Consider the following 16,656-nt stretch of genomic DNA (forward strand, 5'->3'; position numbering starts at 1 on the left):
TAATATTTTTTGTTGTTGTTATTTGTTTGAATCCTATTAAGTGTCCTGAATTTTGGTCATTGCTTTATATATGGTATAGAGGCATTTACCACATGCACATCTAGGGTGCCCAAATTTCAAAAGTGTCATAGGTTTGATATATTGGTTTTGAGACGGAACTTTTTGCAGGTAGGGGTGTGTGTCACCGGATACATGTATCAATTTTGTTTCATTATTGAACATATTGTTTTATTTGTGTTATCAGTGTAATATGTTTCACATTCATATCATATTCATGTTTCTTGACGATTGATGACAAATAGTTTTGCACTGCATATTTTGAAACAATTTATTGCTTTGTACATTATGTTTGGCTTTACGTACTGAATATTTAAATTAGTACAATAGAAAATTAAAGCAATTCTTTATTATTTAAATTTTATTTATATATATTCAAATGGCATGAGTTGTGCATGAACTCAAAGCGCATCAAAATTAACCATATATACATGTACACTAATATAAGCACTTTTCGAGATAGTCACTGGTCCATATTATACACTCAGGAAGGTGGAAGACGAAAGTCACCGCTTCAGGTACAAAATGTACTTGTAACTTTATATATTCTTTTAGCCTTGTTTAAAATGTTTCAATTAAAGTAAAGTTACTTTAGGTTTTTCAAATATATAGAATTCAATGTGGCTTGAAAGCCACATTTTGGTATGCAAGTTAATGACAGAATAGAGCTCTGTTGCATGCAAATATTTTAGTCAAATATATTGTTCATATTTATTGGAACACAATTGTAAACTTAGTTTACAATTTTTATACTTTCAGATTAATATAATAGGGTATCTAAAAATTGGACAACTCGGTTAATGCAGAAAATGGCCCACACTTATCACCACGCCTAAAGTCTTTGTGCTTTATGGTGTCTTAAACTTCACCCTAGTCTGTGATATTGGTGTCCCATTTTTCCTGCAACAATAATTTGCCCTTAAGAAACTCCAATCTCCACCACAAAACATATGCATCAATTGAACTGCCCATCTTAATTCTATACTATAATAAATGCCACACTGAGCAAACCCTGAACAGTTGATACTGCCTGATTTTGGATTCAAGCAAATGTTGTCATAGTTCTGGAAAAAACCCAAATATAAACCCCTTAAAGAAATTGGAGAGAAAAAACACCACCCCCTTGGAATAATTTCCTCCAAACTCAATGCCTGCCTTTCATTTGTAGTATGGAACCATGTTTTTTTTCGGGGTTCGTAAACTCGGTAAATTGTAACAAAACCCTGCGATTGAAAGTTGGCCACGGGTTCGTTTTATCGAAAAAAAGGGGGGGGCTGAGCGGAACAAATTAAGATTATTCATGTCTGTTTAAGCTTCCCACTTAGAGAAACATCACAATTGAATGTTATTTTGTAATGTTAATTCGATGTCAATGTCTACAAAACTGCTTTATTTATCGACTTTGTTTTTGAAGCGAGTAACAAACTGTCGGGCTTTATCTTTCGGTGTTCTCTGGACATATCCTCATGATATAGATAAGCCATATTATACATTTAGGTATCGAATGGACTGCAAAGATTTGTTAAGATTGATTCTAATTGGTTTAAAAAGTCACGTGTGAAATCCTCAGAAGTGAAACTACATATTGATAGTTGTTAGATCTCATATGCAGTATTAACGTAATCAGAGATCAACATTTCAATTAGATTGCGTATACCATAAACATTATTTTCACGAGCATTCATATTTATGTAATAATTACCGCTGTACTACATTAGGCACCCAACTTGCATTCATGTTTATGTAATAGTTGCTGCTGTACTACATTAAGCACCCATCTATCCAGTTGTAGGTGTCGGCATTTTGAAAGTTGAAAATTGTGTTCAAAAGTTTTTATCAGCGATAAATGGTAATCTTCTGTGGAACCAATATTTAGATAGTACCTGTTTTTTACTTGATACTACCACTAGGGGCTTCGATAATGATACATTAAAATATTCTGATCCCTAATTTGATGATATAATATTCTGTGCCAGAAGAGGACAAAAGAAAAATTATCCATGCCTTTAGTGTTAAATTTTGAACCAGACAAGTTGATTGAATGCGATGAAAAACTTAATAAAATTGTTAGCGCTTCGACAAAACAACCTCACCCCACTTTTAAAGTTACATGGTTGCTACCTTAAAGACAACGTTTGGACTGGTTATCATACACGTAGCTCCATTATAGGTTCTAAATCAACCACTGTTTTATTATAGTAAACAAAAGGAATAGATTTTTTTGTATTAAAGGATATTAATGTCCCGTATTTGCATTTTGTTATTTGGGTATTTTGAAGTTATCGTACGACAATCGACTTTTAACAAACTAAAAGTTCACATGTACACCCAGTCAGAATGGGGCGTGCAAAGAGAAGCCACACTGTCAGCTGCATGATGGATTTTTTCCATTTTTGGCCGTAAACCAAAAAAAACCAGTACAATGTTAAACGCTGAATTTGAAGTAAAGAATTCAAATATTGAACGCTGAAACTGAAATTTGAAATTCAAGCAAAATAAGAACGAAACAATTAAAGAGGTGTTTGACCAAAGTGAAGTTAAAACATATTTAAATCCATCTATAAGGTCTACTTTGTCCTAGGAAGTTGAATCTTAAGTTTCTTCGTAATTTTTATGTAAACAACCTTTTTTAAATTATCGATTTTTTGTTGTTGCCAGTGACAAATATTTCATGAATGTTCCGGAACAAAACAGCAATAAATGCAACAGGGAGAGAGTGTGCATACTGAGGACATATAAAACCTTTCAATTAGTTTAATTGTGGTCTGGAGCTGGCGTATGACAGTAACTGCTAGACTTTTTTGTTATTTTATTATCATTGTCATGCATGTTAATTAGTTTCTTAGTTTGTTTACTATTCTGACATAGAACTTGTATTTCCTATTGAAGTGCGTTTTACTGTTCGTATAACTGTGTGTTTTTCATTCTTTATTGGCTAGAGGTATAGGGGAGGGTTGTTATCTAACGAAACATGTTAAACCCCGCCGCATGTGTGCGCCTGTCCCAATCCAGGAGCCTCTGTCCTTCTAAGTCTTGTATGATTTTGATTTTAGTTCATTGTTATGTACGGAGTTTAGTATTACGTCTATAATTGCTGAACCAGAACACTTTTTTGTCTAGTAGGGGCTAGCTGAAATACGCCTAGCACAACTTTTATTGCGACGCTATATTTAAGCATTCCTTCCGTATCATTTCTTGGAACTGAAATACATCATAAAAGGAAATATTTTGTCATCACGCAATCGATAAACAAGAAAGGAAAACGTTTTAAGTTGTATGCCAGCCCACTGAAGCGCTTTTTCTGGATCTACCTTCATCAGGAACGTCAAAAAGGCGAATAATACTGTATGGTTTACTGCGAGTTGGTCATTTTTCACTGATACTTCTAAATGTTGGGCACTGGGAACACAAAATAGCTTTGCATTATTTATCTCAAACGCTAACCTTATATAAGAGATTTAAATTAACGTAGTTGATTCCAGTTTAAATAGGTTTAATTATTATTTTTTTTTTGATAGATGCACAACCTTAAAATTTCAGGATACTGTTATCCCATGTGATGTCTAATATGTTTCATAAAAAATACCCGACTTCTTCTTTTCATTATTTATTTTGTTATTAAGAATGATTTGATATATTCCATGCTATTTATTTATAACTAAGAATAGTTCCTTTCAGAGCCGTGTTTACATCAGTGATTACAGGTACCCCTCTTGTCGCCTCTTTTCTATTTTGATATTTTAAGCAAACATTTAAAAAATTAAACTTTCAAAAAGTGAAATAATCAAAATTGCACATTAGGTTTAGTATTTTAAAAGTTTGATCAAATGTCTAAACTATCAAATTTATAAACGATATTTAGAATTTTGATATTTTAAAAATTTGGTTAAAATTTCAAAATTATAAAACTTTAACGCAATTTGAAATTTTGATATTTTAAAACTTTTTAAAACTTTGAATTGATAAGTGTTACACGGACCCGTTATGTACCAGTTCGTTCTATAAAATTAGGGCAGTCAACTTATGGTGTATAGTTTCCCTGGACCTAATTATACATGTGTACATGTCCTCATGACACAATAAATAAACAACAGATGATTTGCTTTCTGTTTCTTATCAATCTATTTAAACATATGGCCACTATTTTTAGCAAGCTCAACAAACAATAGTGACCCGCTATTGACAGATACATGTACCTAACCAAATCATAATTTTCCTCCCGAGTAAACACTATTGATAAATACCTAACCATATCATATTTAACCCCCAGTAAAGCACTGTTACAGATATATCACCACACCATATTTTACCCACGAGTAAGCACTATTGACGAATTCCTAACCAAGTTAAATTTACCTCAGGGTAACCGCTATTAACAGATGAATGTAAGGCTGTATTATTTTCTTTATCTTCAAATGACAGAACTTCAGCTCTTGTGTAACCTAGTGCTTCAACTGTAAGTATATGAAAGTAGTTTTTTCACTCAAACATACCATGTTAAACTTAAACTTCATCTATTTTAATTTTTACCATTTCTGAAGTTGGATTTATCACTTTGAAAAACAGCATGATAATACATAAAGTTGTATTGTAAGGAATAAGAGAATCATAGTTAACAAGGCAAATAATTTTAAAAAGGAAACAGAAAGTGGACGAGGTTAATAATTTATAAAAATAGATTTAAATAGAATTAATATCATTCTGATAACAATTATATGTACTTTCATGTGTACTGCAAATTATTTTTAATTTATCTTAAAAACGACTTTATTAGTTCTGTAAAGTAAAGTAAGTAAAACAACCTACATACCATATTTTATGATCACATCTAGTGTCGTAGCAGCAGCTGCTCGTGCAGCAATATGAATAGGATAGTATCCATGGTTACACTTCATGCAGGGTTTGGCTCCATGTTTGAGCTAAAACGATGATAGGAAAAACATGGTAAAAGCATGATTTAATGATATGGCAGAATTGATGTTCAATCGAGTTCTGCCTCCTATACCTAATATACGACAGCCTTCTCGTCAGTTGATTACAGACCTGCCAAACATAGCAATATGGTTGACAGATACTACATGTAGTTGGTTAAAGCACAATAAGACATAATACGCTAACAGCAAGAACGTCATGATTGACAGATAATGAACAGAGTGTGACTTTTACAATGAAGAGGCTTGTATATCATAGATAGTTCAATTTGCACTTTTGGACTTTAAAGAAGCAGCCAAGTCTAAAATTAGCATGAAACATTATCCGTACCAATTTCATTGGACCAGATGCGCATTTCAACGATTAATGTCTCTTTAGTGATGCTAGAGTCCACAATTTTTGAAATGCCAAAACATTTAATAATGTTGGACAGCTGATACACCCAAAATAAGCAATTGGTAAAGCCGAAACAGACAAGGAAATTTCAAATTCCGAATAGAGCTTTGCACGATGGCGGTACATTGCTGCATTTTGAAATATTAAAAATTAAATCAGCATATACAAATAGAACAATATTCGTGATTTCTACTCAGTACCATCAGGCAACATATTGGCATAGTCCATCCTATCATAATCAGTTATTCGGAGACGTAAACAGTTTTGTTACATCCTGACATATTATCTATACTGTGCTCTTTAATAAATCTGTTTAGCTTGTTTTCTCTTTCTACAAACTTACCAATAGTTTAGCACCTTCCGCTCTGTCTCTATCAGCACAGTAATGGAGGGGTGTAAATCCAGATTCGCCAGCTAGTTTAATGTTGACACTTTTATGTTTTAATAAAGCCTAGAATAATAGGATTTGAAAACGTTAAGAAGGCATTACTTATATGATATTTACTGTGACCCCAATTTTGTATCGTATTATGGATTAATACTGTTTACTGATGCTAGTACCTTTATCAAAAGACAGGTACAAGCTCTGATATTAGCAACAAATTTCTCACAATAAATCATTATAAAGTTTAGTAAAGGGCACCTTTTGTCATGGTTATTGTGAACTCTTGAAATCACAAAAAGGTCTAACAAGCATTACACAGCTTAATCAAAAGTAATATCAGAAGATAAAGAGATGATGGTGTTTTCAAAAGAAAACAATGTGTACAGTTTGATATATCATAAAATAGAACTATGAACACAGAAAAGACTGAATAATGTATATATATATATATGAGTCACATGACCAATGTTATACAAATAAATCTGTCCCTGTATAGCTTGGTGTCCTTAACTGTAATATTATCTCATCTATAAAAGCTTGGTTTTTTCTTTCTTTGGTTTCGATTTTCTAATGTTCAAACATTTACATAATATGGTTTGTTATATTATGTTTTAAATTATTTATTGAAATAACGTTAACTATTTTAATAACTCTCGCTGTTTTTTGTTAATTAATATTAATTGTTATTCACCAAGCGTACAATGATTTTATTAGTGTACTAAAGATTTTGATCTTCTTTACAACAAGTTTATAAAAGAAACTGTAATTATGATGCGATACCAATCTCAAAATAAAAAAGAGAACTAACAAGTTTGGAAATTAATAAAACCTGAATTTTGATTTAAAAGATATGAGTTTGGAATGATTTTTAACGCTTTTGTTAGAATCATTAAGGTTTCCTAAATTAAATCTTGAACTTCATTGTAATTGACATTCTATTATATATATGTGTACTCTCTGTATTAGTTACAAGAGTTTTATCATTTATCCAACTTCGGACCAATAGAAAGTGCAGTTGATCTTATATGCTAATAAATACCTCTAATGATTTGAGTGAATCACAATCGATGGCTAGATGTATAGGTGCCATCTGAAGGTCATTGAGAATAGACGAGTCTGCTTCATTTTTCAGTAGAAAGTCTATTATAATGGTTTGTTCGTGCCGCACAGCTTCATGTAAGGGTGTGTCACCATTGCTGTTTATAGCGTTGATATCTGTAATTAGATAAAGTGAATTTTCAGTATTGTTTCTTCAGACTTCATATATATAACAAAAAGGTTTTAAATATCAATAAATAGAAAGAAGAAAGTAGCAAACTAAAAAGAGGATCTTTCGAGGAAGAGGCTGTCTGTGTCAAGTCAGGTGTTTCGCATATTGTTCTGTATATTAAATAGGCTGTAAGATTTTTCGTTTGATAAATGAGTGTGGATAATGTTCATTGCTAAGTCCATACGGTGATATATAGTTGGTAACCTCTATGGAATGTGGTTTATACAGGAGAGTTGGGATATTAACAATCATACCACACTTGATTTTTATTGGGGGGGGGGGGGAGGGGGTAACGCACCTCTGATATATCTAACAATCATTTGGAAGAAATGAAAACTAAATAACACTCCTTTTAACAATTCTGATGATAAACTCAAATGCATAAAACGATATACAAATGACGAAAGTATCTTAGATAATAAATATACCACTTTGAGTGTTTACGATAAAATTGACAATGGAAATGGGGAATATGTCAAATAGACAACAACCCGACCATAGAACAAACAACAGCAGAAAGTCACCAAAGGGTCTACAACGCAGCGAGAAAATCATGCACCCGGAGGTGATCCTCAATTATATATATATAAAAATTCTTACCCCAATCGTGTTGTATGATAAAGTATACGATATGTAGCTGTCCATTGGTCGAGGCGTGGGGAAATAATAATAGATCTACCATGTGGGTTTAAGAGTATTTAAAATCTTACCCCCATCATGTTGTAAGATAAAGTCTATTAATGCAGGCGTGGTGAAGTAATAATAAATATACCTTGTGTGTTTACGAGTATATATTAAGATCTTACCCCCATCGTGTTGTATGATAAAGTCTACGATATGTAGGTGACCATTAATGGAGGCGTGGTGGAGTGCGGTGTTACCATTGCTGTCTTGTATGTGGAGTCTCTCGGGATTCTCAACGTACAATCTCTGGAATTCCTGTTGTTTCCCTTTTGTGGCTGCCTATAATAGAATATATCCTTTTTATAAAAAGATGTATAATAATGATTGTCCCCGAGGGTATGATCATCTAAGTATTCCGTGCTTTAGTACTCATGTGGTTTAATCATTTTCCATTGGTTATTCAAAATTACTAAGATAATGCTCAAGTCGCTCAAGCAAAGCCGACCCTACGTGTGCCTTTTTTAGTATTGCTTATAGACAAAAGCTCATCATGTATTCGCAACTCTATTGCCTTTCAAATATTTGGGTTTGAGTCGTCTAATAAAGACCCATAACTTAAAAGAGAGCTAGTACCAAATCTGCATATTTAGAACTTTATTCAACAATTATTGAGATTTTTGTTGTAGTACACAGTTCCATTCAAACTAATGATTTTAAAATATGGCATATGGTAGAAATTGACACTACTTAATTTGGAATGAGCGACTTTTCACATGAGATCTTTAATGTTTACCAGCGGAAAGATTTTAATGCAGTATAAAAAAAAATGGTTTATCAGCGGAAAGATTCTAATGCAAGGTTATATTAATGGTTAACCAGCGGAAATCACATTCCTAATGCATGTTATTATTGCACTTATGTTTGATACAACCAAATGTTGCCTTATTGAGTGCAGGCCATTAAATACTTCTTATGTCAAGAAGGCATTATTACTGGTATAACCTACTTTATTCATCTCCCATGGTATAACTTTCTTGAATCATCTCCCATGGTATTACCTAACTGAATTATCTCCCATGGTATTACTTACTTGAATTATCTCCCATGGCATTACCTACTTGAATTATCTCCTATGGTGTAACCTACTTGATTTATCTCCAATGGTATTACTTTCTTAAATTATCACCCATGGTATTACCTACCTGAATTATCTCCCATGGTTTTACTTACTTGAATTATCTCCCATGGTATTACCTACTTGAATTATCTCCCATGGTATTACCTACTTGAATTATCCCCCATGGTGTAACCTACATTTACTTGAATTATCTCCCACAGTATTACCTACTTGAATTATCTCCCATGGTATAACCTATTTGAATTATCTCCCATGGATAACCTACTTAAATAATCTCCCATGGCATTACCTACTTGAATTATCTCCCGTGGTATTACATACTTGAATTATCTCCCATGGTATAACCTACTTGAATTATCTCCCATGGTATTACCTACTTGAATTATCTCCCATGGTATTACCTACTTGAATTATCTCCCATGGTATTACCTACTTGAATTATCTCCCGTGGTATAACCTACTTGAACTATCTCATATTAATTTGAGTGGTGTCCTACCTTAAGATATGAATGTTCATCATATTTAATTGGTACCATTGGGTGTATTTTACTGTCATCTCGATTTTGAAATTTCATATTAACGTCAAGTCAGTTTCGAACAAACTATTGAAATTAATTCCTTAAAAAAATACGTGGTCAAACTCCAAAATCAATTTAAAAAGTCAAACAATAATAGGTAGCGGTTTTCAAATATTGTATTGTTTCTGATCGATTTCTTAATTGCAAAATTTAAAACATAATTGGAAGTACTTTGAGTTTTCATCTCCAATTGATTGGAAAAGAAAACAATTAGTTGAGCACACAGAGAACTATTACGAGACATAACATCAGAGGTTCTATTACCCTCCCGATACTTAGGTACACAGAGAACTATTACTAGACATTACATCTGAGGTTCTATTACCCTCCCGATAGTAATCAAACTCTAAGCAAGCAAACACGTAATTTTGCAATGCATTGTATAAAAACTAATGACGGTTTCTGATACGTGAAGCGATCCGACAATCAAATACCCTGGTGTAAAACTATTCAGGTCAACTACTTTTTTGTTAAAAATAGCAAATAATTGTCAAATAAAACAAATGTTCTGGGATATTTAGTTTTTAATTAATTAAAGAATTCGTTTGACAAAATAATTCAGTAAGGTCTAGATCACTCACCTGCTGATTAAGCACCTGCTGATATAGCACCATCAGCTGGCAATACGGCACCTTTTTGGGAAAATTTGATTTGCCTCCCTTTGCACAGTGTCTTAAGTTTTCAGAGAAAAAACTATTATTGATATAATTTAACTATTTGCCAAAGAAAGCATTGTGTTCTTCCACAACCATTTTAAAACTTAATAACATATATCCACAAATGTGTATTTTCACAAACAGATCTAATTTACAACTATTTTCTTCTCATTTTAAGATAATTTACTTGTTTTGTCGGGATTTATTTGAATAAATTCTTTGAAAATGTAAGTATTTTGTAATTGGCTTTGTAGTATCCCCTTTAGATTTAAATAATATGTAAACTATAAGCTAAAAGAATAAGATTTAATTTTCGTTCTTAATATTTTTCATATAACTCACCAATAACGATGCCTGCCCCGTCATATATATGAATGGACAACAGAATGGACACAAAAAGGGAATAAAAAACAATAGGATAACAATAGAGAATAATATATGTAAACAACAACTTAAAGACAAAAATGTAAACCTCGTTCTAATTAGACAAACAGTGGTGCCTGTCATACACATGCATAAAGGTCTTGATGGGTGTTGATATAACAGAAAATAATGGAAATAGAAGACAGAATGGACAAAAATGAATAGATAATAATATGGTGGAGGGGGGAGAAGAGAAAATATAATGAACATATAGATAGAGCAGGAGCATTTTTTTCTATTTGAATTTAAAGCACAATGAAATAACTGCCTCTAAAGCTAGATTGTTCAACAAATACACACTTGGATATCCACAACTATTCTAATAAGAAGACAATCGGAAAAAAATCAAGACCGCTTAAAAATAACACTGGTAAGGTGTTTTTTTCACGGTATCTTAAACAATTTTACTAACTAGGTGATAAGTTCTATTCAGATAAAAACTACAGTTACCATCATCCGCTTGTCAACAGTGAAACTATAGACGCATTTTTCGCGAATTTATAGTTTGTCAAAGTTTATGCAAACTTTGCAAACGAATGTTAGAAACAAAGGATATAAACGTGTGCTCGCTGAACCGTTTTTATCGTTTTTGTTAGAAAGAAATGCACTCTAAATACGGAACAAATTCAGTTTTTTGTGGGGTTCGTGTTGATCAGTCTTAAGTTTTATATGTGTGTGTTTTGTGTACTTTTGTTTGTTGGTCATTTTTTCCTTTTCTCCATGGTGTTGTCAGTTTATTTTCGACTTGTTAGTTTGAATACCTCTAAGATATCTTTTGCTTCTTATGTGTTTTCAATTATAGTAAAACAGCTTGCTGAATGAGTGACGATATTTCTAATTCTCTCTATTATACAAAAATAATCCACGACTAAAAGATTGAATTTTCAGAGAAGAATTAAGCGCGTTACATTCAAAGCTCTGTGGACAATTTAATTTTGAGAAACCGTAGGACTTGACTACAGCTAACTTTAAAAGAGCGTTGTTCGAATCGTATATCCATGCAGGCTTCAGATTTTCCGCCAGTTTTATCACATCACATCAACTTTGAATTTGTATTTATTATTTTCAAAGTCTAGTAGAGCATATATGATAATGCTTTTCTGACGTTAATACCAACAATGTTCGTCAGGATTGTAATCGGACGAGAAAGACTCTAAGTGGGGTTCGGTCATTTTTTACATAAAAAATAAAGTGTATCCTAGTTTCTATGTATCGTTCCAATGGTTTTTTTTATTGGTTGTCAATACTTTTTTTTCCCATCGGGATTTTTTTACGTTTTCTTTTCATTAAGCAAGAAAAATCACCAATTCAGAAAAAACACAAGATACACCACTTCACTAATCATAATTAGAAGCATTAAAAAAAAGAAACACTGATATGATAACAAAATATCTTTCCCCCAAAATGAATTACTCGACAAACTAACTAGAATCGAGGCGAATTTCAATCTTTTTAGGCCGTATATAGATTTGTTTGTGTTGTTGGATTAATAGTATTGTCTAATCAGAGACATATTATATGTCTCAGGTTATTGACGTTTATCAAACATATCCAAAATTTGTTTTAATAAGAAAAGTCGAACAGACTATAGTGAATCGCATGATCGACGAACGTTAATGGTCTCAAGTAGAAATCGGGGATTCATTAAAAAAAAAGAGGAAGGGACTATGCGGCTCAAGATAGGATCCTGCATGTCCTCAAGCACCTATACCTTTGGTCGTATATCTTTTCAACTTGTTCAGTTCTTACACATTAAATAAACAAGAAGCTCTCTAGAGCCTGAATCGCTCATGTTATTTTTTGGCTTAAATCTTTCATTAATGAATATTTTTGCTTTTCAATATATATTAATGAGTGGCTTAAAAATGCCATTTAAATGTTCATTGCATCTGTCATATTTTCTTCAAAAGCAAATTAATAATGTACCCATATGTTCCATTTTAGCCAAAGTGTGTATGTTTCTTGACGTACAAGGAAATAAAATACAAAATTTATACTAGATTCATTTGAGAAGTTTTAAAAAACTTATACAACTTGTGACAAACTGTCTTTAAAGTACAATAAGTACAATAAGTGGTCAAACTTTTTTGTAGATCTTATTTTGCTGAACTTTTTTGCTGTTTACAGTTTATCTTATTTTCAATAATATTCACGATAATAACCCAAAACTGCAAAATTTCCTTAAAATAACTATTTAAGTGGCAGCAACCCAACAATGAGCGTTCGGTTTGTCTGAAAATTTCAGGGCTGATAAATCTTGACCTACAAAACATATTTACCCCATGTCAGATTTGTTCTAGATGCTTTAGTTTCTGAGATATAAGCCAAAAACTGCATTAGACCCGTATGTTCTATTTTTAGCCCTGGTGGCTATGTTTGTTGATGGATCTAAATATTCAGACACAATTCATAAACTAAATTACTAAAGTAACATTCTTTCCACGTCCACTTATATTTTTTCCCATCTGATGAGATAAGCCTTTTTCAACTTATTTGTATAGTTCGTTCTTATGTTGTACTGTTATACCACTGTCCCAGGTTAGGAGAGGGTTGGGATCCCGCTAACATGTTTAACCCCGCCACATTCATGATTTATGTATGTGTCTGTCCCTAGTCAGGAGCCTCAGGTATTTCAGTGGTTGTCGTTTGTTTATGTGTTACATGTTTGTTTTTCTTTCATTTTTTTATATAAAAAAGGCCGTTAGTTTTCTCGTTTGAATTGTTTTACCTTGTCATATTGGGGTCTTTTATAGCTGACTATGCGGTATGGGCTTTGCTCATTGTTGAAGGCCGTACGGTTGTGAACATATATTTGTTCCGCATAATACCTGTTCCCCTGGAACAAAACTATGGATAATAAAAGTTCTTGGGAACAAAAATTGCATAATATTATTTCCTCCTTTATAAGATTTTTTCCTGGAACTGAAACATCATATGGTTCCATAATATTTGTTCCTATATAAAACAAAGAGTGTCATGTGAATTTTTTTTTCACCTGAGAGCAGTTTAATTACTGATCACCTCACCTGTGTTTGACATTTACCTGTACATGTAGTGTATAAAAAAGAATGGAGGCTGTTATTGGAATGCATGCATGGTACTTTTATACTATAACAAATATTCCAGAAACTTTTATACTGTAACAAATATTGAGAATTTTTTCTAAACAATGTTTTGAATTTACAAACCATATGTTAAAAAATTCTTTTGTCTTATTTGTTGTTACTTATTAAAGCTATCATGATGGAAATCGGTGTATTTATTTAAAAGAACTTTTGTTACATAGCAAAAGTTCCAATCTGAAGTTTCGTATTGGTGTAAAATGTCAAAACATTGTCCGCGCTTTTAATCCAAAGAACTTTTACCATATTACAAAAATCCATTTGGAACTTTCCTTATGTAATATTTTATCCTTTAAGAAGGAAATTTTCTTATAGCATTGGATAAAATATTATATAATGAAAGTTCCCAAAGGAACTTTTGTTATATGCCAAAAGTTCCTTGGAACAAAAATTATGGGGGAACTTATATTCTGTCACATGGTGACCCATAGTTGTTAATTTCTGTGTTTTTTTTTGTCTCTTGTGAACAGTTGTCTCATTCATTGGCAATCATACCACGTCTTCTTTTTTTATATTTTTATAAGTTAAGAAGTATTAGGCACAATAGTTTCAGAGCAGAAGATTTTTAAATGTTAGCAAACCTGATGAAGAAATTTTGTAAACTTGTCTTTAAAGGACAATAAGTCCTTAAGGGGTCATTTCAAAATATTGGTCATATAACTTTTTTGTAGATATTACTTTGCTGAACATTATTGCTGTTTACAGTTAATATATATCTATAATAATAGTCAAGAAAACAACAAAGAACAGCAAAATTTCATTAATGGGTTGTTCGATTCGTCTGAAAATTTATGGGCTGATAGATCTTGACCAATTTAACAATTTAAACCTTGTCAGATTTGCTCTAAATCCTTAGTTTTTGAGATATAAGCCAAAAACTGCATTTCACCTCATGTTCTATTTTTAGCCATTGCGGCCATGTTTGTCGATGGATCAAAACTTCGGATAAACTTAATAAACAAGATCCTAAGGAACATTTTAGTTAAAGTTTGAAAGAATTTGGCCCAGTAGTTTCAGAGGAGATGATTTTTTTAATAGTTTACGGCGACAGACGACAGAAACGGACGACGACGGATGAAAAGTAATGAAATAAGCTCACGTTGGGCCCGAAGTGCCCCGGTGAGTTAATAAAATGTGTTTGGAGGCAAATACATTTATAACGTGTTGTTATAATTTTTACTTCGGATAACCGTGATGGCATTCCAGTGTATTGATGTCGCCTAGATTTCCATTACGTAACTTTCGTGTTGGGATTGTAACCGATCCATGAAAAATACGCGGACATTATCAAGTGCAAAATAACATTCCCTATCGCTTGTTATAATTTCATTTTTTTTAATGGATACTCCAAAAAATACTTTTTTAGAACATAAATTAAGAATATGAAAATGTTGTGTCGTTAGAAATATATATACAAGTAACAAATCTTTTTAATATCTATCAGAGACATATAATACAATGTATTATATGTCTCTGTATCTATGCACACGCAAAGAAAACGTGTGTTAACAATCTCCCATGCAGAGTTATTGGTCCTTGCTCTCTCTCAAAGACCGATAACTCTGCATGTGACATTGAACGTTTTGCGGGAAAATATGAATGCCTACTCAAATCCAATCTATTAGAAAATCGAATTATTACAGAAGAGTGTCCACCATGCACTTGCACTGCACTATGATTAGTATAGTAGAATAGAAGGATATACAAATGGATGACAATTTTATATACATGATAATAACTATGATATACAAATATTAATTTAATATATAACAACAAACCAGAGTATACTGATTTGTATCACTACAATATCATACTTATTACGATGAGGTTGAATTCCCTGTCATTTATTTCTCGAACTTGTCTCCAAAAAAAATATATCTGGTTTTCAACCTCGCTTTCAGGTATAGATATGTGATTTTTTTTTAGCATGCAGTCATCCGATGTTCAGTACTTCAGTACTTTAATAATATAACAGACAAGAACAAAATACAATTCTTCAGTATATTTTTTTTTAAATTCAATTGCGTTACATTGCTTTCAATTTTAAGCAAATTATTAAAAAAAATGCTTCCAGATATATTTCAACAAAGAACGTTTAAAGTATTCAGTTTAAGTATTTGGGGAAAAAAACATATTTCGAGTACTTATACTGATTTACTCATTAAAAACGCTCCGATTCAAGCTTAAATATGAAACATCTATCAAATATGCCAAAAAATGTCACTTTTCAGATGTTTTTTGTCAAAAATGAAATTGGCCGCATCCGTGTTCATCCTCAACCCACGCTTACTTATTCGCAAGTTTTCTTTGAGGGGTTCTCGCGTATATATCGGCGAGTTTTTGATGTGTCTATGGGCCACTCGATATCTCTCGGCAGGAAGTCGGGACAAGATGGCTATACTTTTTTTGAAGTCATTGCAATAGAAACTATACGCATGGTTTCCAGCAAAAAATACCATGAACCAGGAGAAAAGTAAAAAAACTTTCAAAATATAATTAATATGTTTCCTCTAAGCTTTTTCAATATTACAGTATAAATGAGCAAACTCGAACTTGAATAAAATAATTGAAAACAACACGCTTAATTATTTCTTGCGTCCGAAGCGCTTTTCTGGATTTACCTTCATCAGAAACGCTCAAAGCCAAACATTTGAAATCCGAAGATGTATAAGTACCGAAACCGTTGTCTTGAAGAGCTATGTCAAAAATACCAAAAATTAACAGCCAAATTCATATAAAGCCAACTTTGCATGAGGGAGTTGAAACCTTAGTTTCTTAATAATTTCAAAATTTATAAACGGACAATTTTAGTAAAGTTTGTTAAATCGTCTCAGTACCGAAGTACTAACTACTGAGCTGATGATACCCTCGGGGACTGATAGTCCACCAGCAGAGGTATCGACCTTGTTATGTATAACCTTGTTATGCTTGGACATTTTTCAGACCGTTTACAAAAATTATATTTTTCGGATAACGGTTTCAGTGATATTGATTTTGCATTTTAAAATACGCGAATATCTATAACAATAGCAATATTCTTGTGAAGTTTTACGATGAACAGAGAAAAAACCCCAT

The 16,656-nt window shown here is 32.3% G+C and overlaps 1 protein-coding gene across 1 annotated transcript in view; it reads right to left on the reverse strand.

Annotated features, from left to right (window-relative positions):
• Positions 1–16,656, reverse strand: part of LOC134697616 (transient receptor potential cation channel subfamily A member 1-like) — a 57,005-nt gene that overhangs the window by 21,889 nt on the left and 18,460 nt on the right. Inside the window, exons 2-6 of the mRNA XM_063559903.1 lie at positions 7,847–8,003; positions 6,810–6,985; positions 5,729–5,836; positions 4,868–4,976; positions 4,414–4,511 (exon numbers count right to left, since the gene is read on the reverse strand). Of these exons, the coding sequence (XP_063415973.1) occupies positions 4,414–4,511; positions 4,868–4,976; positions 5,729–5,836; positions 6,810–6,985; positions 7,847–8,003 (648 nt within the window). The remainder of the gene's footprint in view (positions 1–4,413; positions 4,512–4,867; positions 4,977–5,728; positions 5,837–6,809; positions 6,986–7,846; positions 8,004–16,656) is intronic.

The sequence above is a fragment of the Mytilus trossulus genome, chromosome 1 (genome assembly GCF_036588685.1).
Source record: "Mytilus trossulus isolate FHL-02 chromosome 1, PNRI_Mtr1.1.1.hap1, whole genome shotgun sequence".
In the NCBI taxonomy this organism is placed as follows: Eukaryota; Metazoa; Mollusca; class Bivalvia; order Mytilida; family Mytilidae; genus Mytilus; species Mytilus trossulus.